This window comes from Leopardus geoffroyi, chromosome B4, assembly GCF_018350155.1.
Source record: "Leopardus geoffroyi isolate Oge1 chromosome B4, O.geoffroyi_Oge1_pat1.0, whole genome shotgun sequence".
NCBI lineage: Eukaryota > Metazoa > Chordata > Mammalia > Carnivora > Felidae > Leopardus > Leopardus geoffroyi.
In genome coordinates this window covers 43,583,775-43,600,896 of record NC_059341.1, presented here as the reverse complement: position 1 = coordinate 43,600,896, position 17,122 = coordinate 43,583,775, and the positions used below count along the sequence as shown (strand labels likewise).

General features: G+C 38.1%; 1 protein-coding gene across 2 annotated transcripts; it reads left to right on the top strand.

Moving 5' to 3' along the window:
- The first annotated feature begins 2,656 nt into the window (after window positions 1–2,656).
- On the top strand, window positions 2,657–16,251 carry KLRB1 (killer cell lectin like receptor B1). 2 transcript variants are annotated; one of them, XM_045464329.1, is made up of 6 exons: window positions 2,657–2,851; window positions 8,945–9,043; window positions 9,701–9,775; window positions 10,981–11,135; window positions 11,502–11,617; window positions 15,809–15,915. In XM_045464329.1, the coding sequence occupies exons 1-6, from the start codon at window positions 2,767–2,769 to the stop codon at window positions 15,819–15,821; spliced, it is 543 nt and encodes a 180-aa protein (XP_045320285.1). In that variant the 5' UTR covers window positions 2,657–2,766; the 3' UTR covers window positions 15,822–15,915. The 2 variants fall into 2 exon arrangements, with proteins under 2 accessions (XP_045320285.1, XP_045320284.1); XM_045464328.1 differs by having other exon boundaries at window positions 2,658–2,851; window positions 15,753–16,251.
- Window positions 16,252–17,122: the final 871 nt, after the last annotated feature.

Here is a 17,122-nt window from a genome sequence, read left to right as displayed (position 1 = left end):
TATCACTCTTTTCTCCATTTCCTAGCCATATTCTGGCCTCTACTATACTTCTTCATATTTAAAAGTATTCCTGTCCACCCCAACTCCCACTCTTAATCTAGGAAAGTTCAATGTCAAAACAGGACATATAGTAAAAAAAAAAAAAAAAAAAAAAATCTGCGTTTTTGAGCTTTTCAATATCATTGCTACTGTTGCAAATTCTCAAGTTCAGAGTTACTTGTAATCACTCATTCTCTGAAATCTTCAGCTTTAACATCATATATATGAAGTGTGTGCCTATCTCTGTATGTGTGTGTGTATACTACATATAACATATATATATATATATATATATATATATATATATGACAGTATATTCCTAAATTCTGATAAACTTTTTGCAAAAGTGCCAAGTGTAATTAGATGAACATAACTAAAAGCATTCTGCGGGTATGAATTCAGACGAAGGTTTTATTTTTTATGTATACAATAGTGGTTGCAAAATAAAAGTCTTTTGTGATAGATGATTGTGAAGACAGCTGTAGCAAACAAAATGAAACATCAATGTGTTGCATATGTAGTGTGGACAACTAAAGACTCTTCTTTGTTTCTAGTTCTAGCCAGTTTATTCTTTCGTAGCCCACAAGACTTCTACAAGTTTTGCTTGAAGGGAAATGTCTTTGAAGGGAGCACTCAAATAAATTAGTTTTCATTTGGCTACTGTGGATTCCAAAAGCCACAGTCATGCTTCATTTAAATGAAACTCTAGTATGCCAAACCATGATTTCAATCCCCTGGATTATCAGACTTCTGTTCACTCTGTTGATCTTTCTCAAATATCCTCCCACTTTGCACTAACTACATGATTATTTCTTTGTGTGTGGTTCATGAACCACCTCATTAATCTGGGATGATTTTTTTTTAGCACATCCCCCACCTTAGCCTAACTGTGTCTTAGGAAAGGAAGGATACATGTGGCAAGAGTCTACAATATTAACAAGTTTTCGGGTGGTCCCTATATAGACACTAAAATTTGAGAAACAGTATTCTATATAGATGACCCAGTATACCCTTCCATAATTCTGGCAGATTATGTTTACTTTAAAGATTTAGATGAGGTATGTGACAAAACCAAATATCATAGCACAAATAAAGCGACTGCTAGTTACCAAATAGTCAGATACTTAAGGAACATTGTCATTGAATCACTGAAGGGAGCATATAATGAATGGTATTATCAACCTAAGCTTGTTTTAGTGATTTGATATATTATACTCAAGACTTTCAGAATTTTGGGGGAAGGTGAAATATCCACCTTCTAAATATTGGTGGATAACCATTGGTGCATCACTCTAAAAATTAAACTCTCACAAGGAAATAAAAAGAAATAGCTTAGAAATTTTTTAAATTCAGAATATTACCATCAATCATGCTGGATATATTTTTATAATACAGGAAAATATATTTTTCATAGGTTTCTAAAAACAGCAACCCTTTTTATTTTTCCCACCATCCACTTAAAGATGCATAGATTGTAAATGTCATATTCGTTCTTTTCAATTCTCACACATGCTTACTTTTTTCATAAGTATCCGTAGCATTTAAAGAATAAGCGTGAGGGGCGCCTGGGTGGCGCAGTCGGTTAAGCGTCCGACTTCAGCCAGGTCACGATCTCGCGGTCCGTGAGTTCGAGCCCCGAGTCAGGCTCTGGGCTGATGGCTCAGAGCCTGGAGCCTGTTTCCGATTCTGTGTCTCCCTCTCTCTCTGCCCCTCCCCCGTTCATGCTCTGTCTCTCTCTGTCCCAAAAATAAATAAACGTTGAAAAAAAAAAAAAAAAGAATAAGCGTGTGTCTCTATAACAGGCGCAGAATGAAAACTTTTCTTCTATGAATAGCCACTTCCTCCTTCTGGGGAATCAAAGCTGGGAGACCACTTCCAGTGTTCAGTGATTCTGAGCATTTGGTACAATTCTGTTCTGATTACAGCAAGCGACTTTGAGGAAATCCCTGGTTTTCTCTCGTATCATTTGCAATGTGGGAATGTCAGACTTGGTGGCTCTAAGGTTCTATGCCTGAAAATCCTTGAAAAAAAGGAAATTCTACAGACTCAAGGCCTCTACTTTCTATAATTCTGGTAGATTTCAATTTTGTACTTATGTGGAGACTCTGTTATAGTCACGAGTGCCTTTAGAACTAAGCTAAGCATGGTCTATGGACCTGTAGCTATTTGCTTTTTAAAATGTTATTAAAGGGCCATGTCCACATTTACAATGCCATTTTTCATATTTTGTAGCTTGATCTACAGCACAAATATTGCACAAAGAATTTAGAACTTTTGAAAGGCATCCTGCCATTTTTGGCATAAATGTTTACTTTTTACAACATTGCATTAAATGTTATTTCTCTTGATTACTGAATCTTTTTGGAGAGTCCCTTAAATTTGCACCCTAGATGAATGACTCATTTGTCTCATGCCGGTCCTGACCCGGAGAAAGATACTCAAAAGGGAGGATTAGAACAACTAGAAGATCTTCCCCAAATTTTGTCAAACAGCTGACCAGTTAACTACGCAAAGTAGACATTACATATCTAAGTATATTGGAAACTCAGTAAGTGGATTGTCTCACTAATTTACGGAGAAACCCCACAGCTAAAAGTGTAGGTGGGAGGAGATACAAAAGAAACAAAAAAGCATTTCCGACTGGGCACTTCCTTTCGCTGATCTTGACTCATAGCACTTGGAGTCTGTCCTTACGCACAAGTTTTGTGCCACGTTCTCCTGCTTGCAATGGACAGACAAGTGACATATGCTGATTTAAACTTATCCAGGGGTCCTTGCCTGGAAAGTTCATCACCCCCATCTCTTCCTCAGGGTAAGTGCCTTTTGTATTCCATTTGGCATTTGTTTGTCTTTCAGAGTTAGATTTTTCTCTTATATTGATGGTTTTAAATCACAGCTCTGAGGATAAGCAGCAGTCCTATATATATAGTCCTATATATATATATGGTAAAGCATAGCTTATCTGTAGGTAACAGTAACTGTGACGAAAAGCACACACCTTGTAGGTTTCTTCTTTTATCAAGATATTAGTGTGAAGAGTGAACATCACTCCTATTCCTGAGCCTTGGTTAAAAACCAGGAAGAAATATTTTACACGTATGAACAAAGTAATATTTTAGAGACATAAGAATTTAGAGACATAATTTTACACGTATGAACAACGTAATATTTTAGAGACTTCCTATCATGGTAACGTACCTTATTCCAAATCCTTCCCCAAAATACTAATGCTAAGTTTTACTGCATTCCCTCCCATAGTGTTTTGCCCCCCAATATGAAGTATAAGTACAATGATTAGTATCCTTCGCTATCCAAAGAGAAGGAGAAAAATTTTTCTAGAAGAATATCATATTCAAGATCAAAGACTTCAACGTAATTATAATCTGACAGTTTCTAACTTTGAAACTTGATGCTTGAAATGTATCCTGGTTTCGACGGAGATAAGCCATGAGACGCTGGAGCATATCATTAAAAGAACCTATTTGACACTTGGAATCAGCACTTTTTTGTGTCAGAGGAATTAGTATTTTCAGTGGGAAAAAAAAGGGGGGGAAACGGTCATGTGAGGTAATAGGTGACGGATGCCAATAGCCTGGAAATGGATGAAAAAAGCCCAGAAACTAGGCAGAAAATATGCACGGAATTATCATGACGTTCTGAAATCTAACCAAATGTACTACTGGGATTATTATCTAACCTGATATTCATTTCATATTGTGCTAAACATTGGGTTATAGCCTCTTAAGATGAGTTGGTATAGGTTTGAAACTACTAAATTACCAATGTTCTAAATTGGGAAAAAAAGGCTTAGGGTTACCAAATAAGTTTCACTATACTCTTCATTATGGGGGTTAAGGGGAATTGGAGGATCTTGATAACTACAGTCAGGGTTTGGTGTGGCCACAGTTATTTTTTACGGAAATAATGAGACTTTCTCTTACCCTATTCAGATCTAGCAAAGGTGGAGAGGGAGGAGGCTGGTGTTTAAAAGGGATGACCTAAAGTGAATACAGAGAAAGGCAGTGAGATTTTCCTCAAAAATTACTATCTATGACCCCAAATCAGTGCGTCCAGAAAATTTGTCCAGTCTGATCATATTTTTGTCCTATTTCACCGTCGTGAAAGGAAATCTGAAACAAAGTAGAATAAGACCAACAAAACGTGTAATTTAAAAGCACTGATCTGATATTACAATTATTGCGAAACCACTGCTGAGCTCCTTGGCTAAACTCTTCAGGCTGTGGTAACTGTTAAACGGTGAACGCACCAAAAGGAGTCAGCGAGCTAGACGGAGATGTGAGCTGTGACCTATTTTGTTACAGCCAATGGTTTGGTCCCTTAGAAAAGTAAGTAAGGTGTTGGTAAAATGCCTCTAGATGTTGTTTATTCATTCAAAAATAAACTATTGGTTTTGAAGCTACAGCAGGGAACAAAATAGAGAAAAAATATTTTCCTTCATTGCAATTATACTACTATAAGAGACATAATAAACAAATAACTGAGTATATGTAAAAAGATCATGTGATATTTAAAACATTTTTTAAAAAATGTTTATTTATTTTTGAGAGAGACAGAACAAGCAGCGAAGGGGCAGAGAGAGACACACAGAATCTGAAGTGGGCTCCAGGGTCCAAGCACAGAGCCTGACGTGGGGCTTGAACTCACAAACTGCGAGACCATGACCTGAGCCGAATGGGATGTTTAACCGACCGAGCTACCCAGACGCCCCAAAAGATCACGTGATATTGAGTGAAATTGAGAAGAATAAAAAATAGCAGTAGAATTTAGTTTGGTGGGGGGTACTGTATCAAATGGAATATTTACAGGAGGTGACGATAAGAAGACATTTGAGTCAAGACCTGTCAAGACTTGTGGGACAAAGTCATGCTTTCTGGGAGAAGAGTCTTTTAGGAAGCTGGACACACAAGTGCAACCTCCCTGACATCAGAACTTACCTGTCATACTGTAGGAGAGCACGCAGATTAGGGTGAAATATCAGCATGTATATATGGAGAGCCACAGGAGATGAAGTTAGGTCATTCGAAGCCAGATTGAATAGGGATCTGCAGACCACTTTATAGACTTGTCCACATTCAAATCTCCATAGAAAGCCATTGAAAGGTTTAGAGCAATGGAGTAGAATGGTTTAATATATTGTTTACACCCAAAGAGTAGCCCAGAGTGGGTATTTCCCAGTAACTAAGGTTTACTTGGCCTCTTCAACTTGTTATTGTAACTCCATTAATTTCAATCTCATATAGTGCAGCAGAACTTAATACAGAAGAGCATCCCAAGCACAGGACCTTCCATTCAATTCCTTAAGTTTTTATCAAGAATGAAGAAGTATCTTTAAAAGTCACTTCAGGGGTGCCTGGGTGGCGCAGTCGGTTAGGCGTCCGACTTCAGCCAGGTCACGATCTCGCGGTCCGTGAGTTCGAGCCCCGCATCGGGCTCTGGGCTGATGGCTCAGAGCCTGGAGCCTGTTTCCGATTCTGTGTCTCCCTCTCTCTCTGCCCCTCCCCCGTTCATGCTCTGTCTCTCTCTGTCCCAAAAATGAATAAACGTTGAAAAAAAAAATTAAAAAAAAAAAAAGTCACTTCAGGCGCGCCTGGGTGGCTCAGTCAGTTAAGCATCCAACTCTTGATTTGGTCTCAGGGATGACCCCAGGGTCATGGGATTGAGCCCCATGTTGGGCTTTGTGCTGAGCATGGAGCCTACTTAAGATTCTCTCTCTCTGCCCCTCTCCCAGGCGTGTGCTCTCCCTTTCTCTCTCAAAAAAAGTCACTCCAAATTTCCTTTGAGCTATACAGATGGTCCCCTACTTACTAAGGTTCAACTTGCAATTTTTGGACTTTCCAATGGTGTGAAAGCAATACACTTTCAATGGAAACCATACTTTGAATTTTGAATTCAATCTCTTCCCTGGCTAGCAAGGAGCGGCACAATCTTATTGCGTGATGCGGGGCAGTGGCAACCACAGGTCCCCATCAGCCACACCATCATGAAGGTCACAGCCAATACAGTCATCCTGTTCCCATGCAACCATGCAGCTTTTCACTTTCAGTACACTATTCCCTAAATTATGAGATTTTCAATACTTTATTCTAAAATAAGCTTTGTGTCAGATGATTTTGCCCAAGCTTAGGCTAATGTAATTATTCTGAGCCCTTTTAAGATAGCGTAGGCTAAGCTATGATGCTCAATAGGTTAGGGATAGTAAAACTATTTTCAAATGACTATCTTTTCAACTTTCACTGGGTTTATGGGGATGCAAGGAATATACATAAGGAATAAATTGAGGAAGATTTGTAGTTTTTAAAAAAGATTAAAAGAAAAATGACATAATATTTATTGAATAATTACTATGTGCCAGATACTATGCATAGCATTTTAGAAGAATTGTCTCCTATAGTCCTTTCAAAACCTTACGAAGTAGATATTAGTCTACATCTTATAAATGAGGAAATTTGTCACTTATGAAGCTAGAATACCTTGCCCAAAGCAACACGCTCAAATACAGATGTGCTAGATTTGAAAGCCTCTGCTTCTAACCACTGCTGTGCTTCCGTAATAAATATTAAAATAGTCACTATATGTCTCCATTTTGCAAAGTTTCAAGGGAAAAAAGGACAAGGAAGGAAAGAGACATAAAGGTAAAATAATATACATATCTACAACCGGAAGGAATGATATTTTAGGGCCAGTCCTAGGTTCATTGACTGCATTTAGGCATTCTGTATCACAGTGGTTTTCATTAGAAGTTCTAGGTCAATGTTAATCAGGTTTGGTGTTCTCAGATTCAGATGTATGCCCAGAGTTTAGGAGTCTCCTCTGGGTACTTACTCATAGGTGATAATCTATGTGTCACTACCTTGAATCTTATCGATCACCTGTTTCTTCCCATAATCTTTGATCACATTAGCTATTCTAATTTCCATCTACTGGGGAACATTTTAGAAAGAGCTAAGATATGAATGTCAACATACTAACTAAGGGGACCATTAGTAGTCTTCTGCAAATTGGGTTGCACAAAATTATTGCCAGGGACAGTGTAAAAAAACAAAGTGCAAATGGACTTGTAAGTCACTCAGGAACATTTAAGAAGAATAAAAGATAGCATTTTAACAAACATGGTACTAATATTCTTAACAACTGACTCAAAACAAATAAATGTCTATATAGAGAAATATTAGAAAAAAATATAAAAAGAATAGATAATATAAATAAATCCAGAGCTTTAGATAAATTAAAAAACCTTTACTTGTAAAAGCCCTCTGCTCTAATAATATAATTTAGAAAACAACTTGTAATATATCTTACAGCTATATTCTATATATGTGTGTGTGTATAGATATATGTATATATATATGCATGTTATGGCTGTATTACATATATGTGTTATATATGTGTGTATATGTGCATGTGTGTGTGTGTGTGAGTGTGTGTGTGTGTGTGTGTGTGTGTTACAAACCAAATGAGAGCAAAAGGGGTCTTATAATTAAGTCAGAGGTATAGGCATTACCTAAATACAATTTCAAGTGGAGTAACTAAGGTATGAATTACTAGAATAATTCCTATCAGAGCTGATTCAATTTTGGAATCTGAGCTGGTGTTTCCCTGCAAGTTTTTTTTTATTAGAACATTACTCTCAGGGGTACCTGGGTAGCTCAGTCAGTTCAGCGTTCGACTTTGGCTCACATCATGATCTTGCGATTCGTGAGCTCAAGGCCCATGTCGGGCTCTGTGCTGACAGTGCGGAGCCTGCTTGGGATTCTCTCTCTCTCCCTCCCTCTTTCTCTGACCCTCCCCCACTCACACTCTGTCTCTCTCTCTCTCTCTTAAAAATAAATGAACATTAAAAAAATGTTTTAAAAATACTCTCATTATTTTTCCCCATGAAATTTATAGTTTTAAAGATGTCTAGAACAAAACTTACGATTAGTTTATGCTTCCATTTCATTAATTAATATAATCACAATTTCTTTTTTTAATGTTTATTTATTTATTTTGTGAGAGAGAGAGGGAGCAAGAGCTTGTGTGCTTGCAAACAAAGGAAGGGCAGAGAGAGTTTATTGGAGAGAGAGAATCCCAAGTAGGCTCCATGCTGTCAGCACAGAGCGAACGCAGGGCTCGATCTCACAAACCATGACACCATGACCTGAGCAGAAATCAAGAGTCAGATGCTCAACCAATTGAGCTACCCAGGCTCCCCCATAATCACAATTTGTGATAAACATGACAAACATGAGACACAGTGTACTGTAAATGATATGATTGCAGAGAAAAACAAATGTATTTGATATTTTGTTAGACTATGCAACGTTGTAGACACAAGCTCATGTTATGTTATATTCATCGAAATACTAAAATAATGTGCAGCCTCATAAAACACTCTTCTCTGATTCAAGTTGGAGATAATTGCTTTAGACAACAATAAAGCAGAGGAATCCATGTCTAAGAATAGAATTGTTGTGTGTCACGAGAACCTAAAATGGTACTTAGCACAGAATAGAGCCTCCATAGAACTCATTCTAACATATCTTGACTGGATGAAGGCCATCTTTTTTAGACAAAATTCTTTGACTTACTTCCTACAATAGGGCGTGTGCTTCATTTTCATACAGCACTTGGCAATTTTCGAAACTTTTCACATCTATCCCGTTTGATTGTTACACCAATCTTTTGTACCTAAGACAAGCGTAAATATTTCTGTTTTACTCATGAGCCAAATCTCAGGTGGATCTGACTGAGAACCCATCTCGTGGAGCTCTAATATGGCTGATAAGCGTTCTTTCCTGCCCCCAGCTCCCAACTTGAATCTGTCTATATGCGACCCAAACCACCTTTGCTTTTTGTTCCAGATGGACCCAACCAGTTAACTAAGTGTATTTTCTTAACTTCTCAGACATCTGTCAAGGTCCACCTTGGCATCAGGTGGCTCTGAAACTTGGTTGTACTGGGCTTATTCTTCTTACCTTGACTGTGATTGGGTTGAGTATTTCAGGTAAGTGGTTCAAGATCATTTGCTTCAGAATACATATTTTGTTCCTATCACAAATATTAGAGCATCAAATAATTTGGCCACCCCCAAACTTAGCGAAAGACCGATGAAAGAAAAACAATTACAAAACAATGCTTTTAACAATGCTCAGCCCAAATCTACTCTGTGAACTTCAGCCTTTTGGATTCCTGTTCCTAATTGTTCTGATCATCTTCATGAGGTATTTCAGATGTGCTCCAGAACTAAAATTAGATCACCATTCTAATAAAGACATGACAATAACAAAGATAATTTGAATTTTCCATTATTTACAGTTTCTTCAGTACCTATTATATTCCAGATTGCACTAGGCAATCTCTCCCATGGGGTAGGCATAATTATATTCCTCCTGAATATGAGAAAGCTTGGTCAGGAGTATAAACAACTTAAGAGTAGATAACAGGTAACAACATCTATGTAAGTTCAGTGTGTTTTTTCTTGTTTGTTTGTTTACGTATGCTGTGTTCTAACTAGACCCTTTGTTACCACATAGCTATTGCCTTTATATCCTACCCACATTCAAGCTGGTTGAGATAACATAGTTTCCCGAAGTGATAATAACATATCCATTTTGCCACATTCAGCATTTAATCTTCTTACTGGTTTCTCCTTATTTACTAGTAATATTCTTAAGACAAAACTTGTCAATAGAAGAAAGCCGTGTGGATGTTCAAGAGAACAGGAATGAAACAACAGGTAATTTTGTAGCTTGGAAGTTCCTAAAAATAATAGCTCGTATTTGACCGATACCATACATTAGTAAAGGCTCCTAACAACCCATATATTCAGAGAGTATGAGCTTTCTGACTTTATGTTTGACAACCCTGGGGAATGGGAGGGTTAAACAACTCACTTAGGGTCATACACCAAGTAAGAGGCGACAATGGAAATTGTACCTGTGGCCTGACCTCAGAGCCGATGATCTTAACCACTAGGTCACACTTCCACACTTAGAGGAAACAAAATAAGTATTCTGAAGCCAATGATCGTGAATCACTTACCTGACACACTCCACCCCGACACAGATGTTGCTGCTAGAATATTCAAGAGTTAACAGCCGAATATCAAGTTAAGAAGTGATATACGCACCTAAGTGAAATAGTGGATGATTTTAGTGAGCATGTCAAACAGTTAACTGTTGACTGAAGTTAATTAGTAAAACTGAAATATAAAATAAGTTTCTAAATATTTATCATATTCGCTACTAAGAGGTTAATCTTGCCTCACGAAGCAGTGTGCGTTAATAAAGACACGTGGTTGAATGACTGTAGTAAAATATGATTGTGGATGGTGCACATGCTCCCAGATCACCAATTTTAAGCAACCTGGAAAATCCTTCTGGAAAATGTTACCCAACAGATTGCACTAAGTAAGCAAGTATATACTTTGGCAATTGGAAATTTTCCGTAGTACTGGTCATCAATTTAGGGCGATAAATTACATTTGCTTTGCAGTTTACAAGTTGTTTGAGGTAAAAACTCCTTCCGATAAGTTTGATATTGTTGGATATGTAGTGGAATCAACACTACTGATGAGCTTGAGAAAATTCAGCAATAGTTTTGACTCTTCACACCATCTGATTATGTGCACTTAAATTATTCTGTCAGTGCCTTAAAAAGTAAGATGTGGCTGCGTAGATGATTTTAATGGTCTTTTCCCATTCTAACACTCTATGATTCCATTTATGCCCCATACAACTGGTCATGGATTTCCAATTCTTGATATCAGAATGGAGAGTGTCAAAAACCTCAAAATTACAGCCAATCCATTCATTGTTCTCACAATGATAATCAGAGACTTCTGTGCATTTATAATGACTTGTGCGTGTGTGATTGGTTGCGGTGGGTGGAAACAGGAGAGAACTATAACACTTATTTATTTCATCTTTCTCTTTACTTCAGAGAAACCAGATCTGTTAAAGTGCCCAAAAGATTGGCGTCTACTCCAAGAAAAATGCTTGTTTTTTTCTCTCGCTTCCAACACTTGGAACTACAGTCTAGCTGACTGTTCCACAAAAGAATCCAGTTTGCTGCTTTTTCAAGATCCAGAAGAATTGGTAAATAATTAAATAAGATACCTTAATAGAACTTAGCACTTTTTTCTAACCTTACCACGGCCTTTGGGGTTCAGCCCAAAGGGGCTATGCAGATACAAGTAGCAACTTTGACTTCAAGAAGCTCACAATCTGAGAGACGAAACAGACATATAAGGAAATAATTGAATGTAATTTGATGAATGCAACAATATAAATATAGAGAGTAATATCACAAAGAAGGAATAATCAACTCTGATGGGGAGTTAGGAAAGTCATCATAGATGAGGTAAGACTTGAACTCAGTTTTAGAGAAAGAGTAGAAAAATGCAAACCATGAATAGATCATACAGATTCAGTATTCTGCCATTTTGTTTGCTTTATTTATAGAGACACATACAAAGCCTGATATCTAAAAAAGAATTTCTGTTTTGGATTGGATTAAATTTAACATTATCAGAGAAGAAATGGAAGTGGATAAATGGGTCATTTTTAAATCCAAACGTGTGAGTATTCGATAAGCCAATTTGAATATTCACGCTATACCAGCTTTGTATTTCGAGAACGTAAAATTGTTACGAAAGACTGAGTTTTGTGGTTTCCATTTGGCTTAGAAATTTTCAAGACTTCCAGAATAGACTTAGAAGATGAATGATTCTGAAGCTGGTTGGTTGAAAGTCCCATATGGGAAAAGACATCAGCCCTTTAGAGCAATAAATATATATATATATATATATATATATATATATATATATATTTACCTACAACAGAGATTTAGGAAACAAGGAATAGATAATTTGGTGGCGGGGTGGGGGGGATGGGGATTGCATTAAACCATCTCTAGCTGGAGGCTTTTAGCATGAAGAATTATTTAACTAGTGTTTTTCAGTGAATTAAAAAAAAAAAAAGTAAATATCAAGAGTGTGGAACTCAGACAGGCCGGAAAGCCTTACCGATAACGTAAACAGTCGATTAACATATATTTTAAATATATTATAGTTATTCTACACTGTATTCTTGCAATAAGCTAGAGAAAAGAAAGTGTTATTAAGAAAACCATAAAACTAGAAAATACACTTACAGTAACACACTGTATTTATCAAAAGACCATGCGAAGTGAACGCATATAGTTCAAACCCATGATGTTCAAAGGTCAACGGTATATTTTAACAAGTGGTGCAAAGGAGACAATTATTTGAGGGGATGCGATGAATATGGCATAGGCCACAGGGATCTATTAGCTATTTTCTATTGGGTGTCTCATTGTAATTTTTTGTATAAGATGTCCAAGAAAATTATCGGTTCAATAGGAGGGTTGATACTACCCAAATAAATTACATATTTTAACAGAATTAATGGATAATTGTGTAACAAAGGCAGAGAATTTTTTCCTCGGAAGCAAAAGTATGCATTCAAATAATGTTTCTGTAAAGAACTTCTTTTGATAAGTTGTTCAGAAGAGATGATGTTGTGTTGCTTTATTTTTTAACTTATTTTAATGTGTATTTATTTTTGAGAGAGAGACACAGAGCATGAGCACGGAAGGGGCAGAGAAAGGGAGACACAGAATCCGAGGCAGGCTCCAGGCCCCGAGCTGTCAGTGCGGAGCCCAACGCGGGGCTCGAACCCACAAACTGTGAGATCATGACCTGAGCTGAAGTCGCGCTTAAACCGACTGAGCCACCCAGGCGCCCCTGTGTTCCAGTTTTTGAGTCTGTGATGACTTCAATCACATTTCTATAAATGATAGTTAAAACTTTTTTATCATTCAAAAAAACATGAGGAATATGAGGAAAACACATGAGACTTAAAACACAGGAACAAGTCCAAGTTTATCTAAACTAGAGTGTAAATGTATAAGGGAAAGTGTGAAACATTGAAACATATGTGGGCTTAATTAGCAAATTTTTACGCTGTTTGACACGTTCTAAAATATTTTTTAAAGGTGATTCTTCAAAAAAATTATTTTAGGGGGGCACCTGGGTGGCTCAGTCGGTTGAGTGTCCAACTCCGGCTCAGGTCATGATCTCACAGTTCGTGAGTTCGAGCCCCACGTCGGGCTCTGTGCTGACAGCTCGGAGCCTGGAGCCTGCTGCGGATTCTGTGTCTCCCTCTCTCTCTCTGCCCCTTCCCCGCTCATGCCCTGTCTCTCTCTGTCTCTCAAAAATGAATAAATGTTAAAAAAAAAAAAATTAAAAAAAAATATTTTAGGGGCGCCTGGGTGGCTCAGTCGGTTAAGCATCCGACATAATCTCGCGGTCTGTGAGTTCAAGCCCCACGTCGGGCTCTGTGCCGACAGCTCAGAGCCTGGAGCCTGTTTCACATTCTGTGTCTCCCTCTCTCTCTGCCCCTCCCCCACTCATGCTCTGTCTCTCTCTGTCAAAAATAAATAAACATTAAAAAAAATTAAAAAAAAATTATTTTAAAGTCTAAGTGTTCCGAGGTAGAATAAATTTATGAAAGAGCAAGCCTACTCTTTCTGGTGGATAAAATGTGCTTTCACACCACACACATGTATACCACACACACACCAAAAAACACACGCACACATCCAACACACATCACACATACACGACACAAGCCTCACACAAAATACGCTGACTACACGTATACAACACACATACTCCACACATACACCACACACACACCACACAAATTCCAAAAAAAAAAATCTATCTTCATTTTTTACATGTTTTCTGGCGATTACTCTCTGTACTTTATTCCCATATAAATGAAAATTTAATGTTGACTTATTTTCCTTTGCTCATACCCAAATTAGGGTTAATGGAAATCAGTGTGTGTGTGTTTATTTTACTGAAGTTTATAATAAAATTGGAGAACACTGAAGTGTCCGTGAGCGGAAATATAGGTAAAGCGGATGGATTAAATTCAGCTGAACATCCCATTTTACTCTGAGATAAAAATTATGCTTTAATTAAATATGGCAGTGATCGGGCAAACCTGGAAGAAATGGGGTTGTAGTAGAAAGAGTATTCATTAAATTCTGCTTTTATTTTAACTGTCAGCCTGGCTTTCAGGTAAAAAAAAAAAAAAAATAGAGGGTGATAGTAATTGTTTTTGCAGGATTAATAGGGATTAAATGAGATAAGGTAGAGAACCAGGCTGAGATCTGGTTAAGGAAAGCCTAGGAAGCCATTGACGATCTTTCGGAAAGAAAGTCTTTGATTTGGCCATCTAAGCATTAAAAAGTTATCTTGTAGGGGCGCCTGGGTGGCGCAGTCGGTTAAGCGTCCGACTTCAGCCAGGTCACGATCTTGCGGTCCGTGAGTTCGAGCCCCGCGTCGGGCTCTGGGCTGATGGCTCAGAGCCTGGAGCCTGTTTCCGATTCTGTGTCTCCCTCTCTCTCTGCCCCTCCCCCATTCATGCTCTGTCTCTCTCTGTCCCAAAAAAATAAATAAAGGTTGAAAAAAAAAAAATTAAAAAAAAAAAAAGTTATCTTGTAAAGCGGAAGAAGGAATCAAATGGGTAGAAGAGATAAAACATGGCGGACTTTGGCAATAGCCCAGTTGAGAGAAGTTCATAAGTTGACTAGGGTGTCAGACACTAGGAAGGAATTGGATTGGCTGCTCAGGCCGAAAGGGCTGCATGGAGAAATGCAGTGAAGGAACAAAGAAGAGCTGTGACAGACCCCTATCCTCTTTGTTTAAAATTGGATAAGAGAGTCTTGAACCATCCCATCCTGGCACCTCACCTTAGTGCCGCCTATTCCCAATACATGCCATAAGCCTCATGCGTGTTGGAACCAACGACATTTTGAAGCAGACATCCACCAATTTCTGTTTGGAATGAGGAAAAATGGAAGCCTCTGGCCCTGGTCACATACCACACAAACTAAGCCTCTCTTTTTTTTTTTTTTTTTTTTTTAATTTTTAAATGTTTTTATTTATTTTTGAGACAGAGAGAGACAGAGCATGAGCAGGGAGGGGCAGAGAGAGAGGGAGACACAGAATCTGAAACGGGCTCCAGGTTCTGAGCTGTCAGCACAGAGCCCGATGCGGGGCTCGAACTCACAGACCGTGAGATCGTGACCTGGCTGACGTCGGATGCTTAACCGACTGAGCCACCCAGGCGCCCCGCTAAGCCTCTTTTCTAAGCCGATCCAAATTCTGTAGACCCTGCATGTCCGTCATATGCTGTTGTCTACTTAATATGTTTACTGAGCGCAAACTTGAAGCATTGTCAGACCTTCACATGTGCTATCTCAATGCCTCCCCCAAATATCAGGTGTCCTGTCCTCTCTATTTAAGAAAACTGAAGCTCGGTAAAGTTAAGAAACTTTTCACATGTATTAAGGACAGAATAAGAATAAGAAGAGAGCCCCAGTTTGCAAAGCTTGGTGTTTGTTTGTTTGTTTGTTTGTTTGTTTGTTTGTATATATTAGTTTGAAGCTTCTTGGTAGAGAATGCTTTTCCAGTGAAGATAAACTGGCAAGGGCCGGAGATTTATTATTAACTTTAAATTAAAAGTTTACACCATTAGGTTTGTGACTGTGCGCTTGCTGTATACTCAATAATTTAGCAGCCGATTGTTTCCCGAAAGTTGTAGGAGACGCTGGCTGGATGAGGAGAATTATGTGAGAAAATTCCAAGCACTAAATGACGCTTTTCGTTTGCTCCACAGATTACATATTGTTGGTTATACTAAGAAAAACAGCTGTGTTTACATCTCACCGACAGGAATTTTTTCTGAGGACTGTGACACAGACAATAAATGGATCTGCCAGAAAGAACTACAACCTGTCAGAAATAAGGCGTGTTCTGGCTCTTGACTATGCATTCCCTCTCAATTTCTCTACTTTCCATCACAGGCCTCTGCATCTATACAGCTAACCTGGGCCGGTGTATATCTAGAAGCACAAAGTGAACCAATACTGACTCTTCTAAAACTGTCGTGAATCTTGCAGAAGTTCACGGCTAACCTACTCATTGTATGAATGAGGAAGCAAATACATAGGGAAACCAAGTATCATTTTAAGATACAGTGACGTTCCCTGGAGAGGAGCCCAGACCAGCTGACTGGTTTCCAGTCTTGGCCTATACATGTGGCCTTCATTGATGCCCTCTATGCTTTAGCTCACCTCTAGAAAAGTTACAGTAAAAGATTTCTAAAGTCCTGTGGATATTTCATAGTCTATGATTTTTCATATTATCACACAACTGGATTGTTCCAGAACATTGGCCTAAGTCCATTCTCTTGACTCTGATATCAGAATCTCATGACCAAAGGATCTTGGGAAGGGACCTAAACTCTTCCGCCATTCCAGTGTTCTTCCTATTTTAATTTTCTCATTACTTCTTTATTTTCCTTCTATGTCCCCTTCTCTCTAGGCTCACACACAGGCGGTAGGAAATATGTAATTAAATTTTTCATTATTTAGTGAAAAATAAGTGATTTTTTTCATCAAAAGGGAAATATTTATTCAGATAAATGGCGGGAGTGTTCCCTTTTTAAAAATATGCCACATTTTCTATGGAGATCAAACAATAATAATCCTGGACTTATTCTGTAAGGAGGTTTACAATAAAATTTCTGAAAAGTAGGTATCTACTTACTTTGATCATTCAATGCCAATTTGAATTACATAAATTCAAATACATACAATAATGACCTAACTATTTCAATTTCTGTTTTTCATGATGACTTATAATACTTGTTAATATAAAATTTTGAATATATCCAAACCCCAAAGCATAATTCATTTTGTGTCAGATACTTGGGAAATAAATTACTTAGGGAGACATTCTACACAAGAGCGTCATTACAAACGATGTAACATAAAAGTGAGACTAGGAAATGTTTGGCACCCTTGAGGAAATGACCTGCAAAGAACAGAAACCTGTGTTGCAAGAAAAGAGTGTTTCCATAACTGACAACATACATTTCCACCCCTTGGATGACATTCAGTCCCACCTTCTAAAGCGAATCAGGGGGCGCCTGGGTGGCGCAGTCGGTTAAGCGTCCGACTTCAGCCAGGTCACGATCTCGCGGTC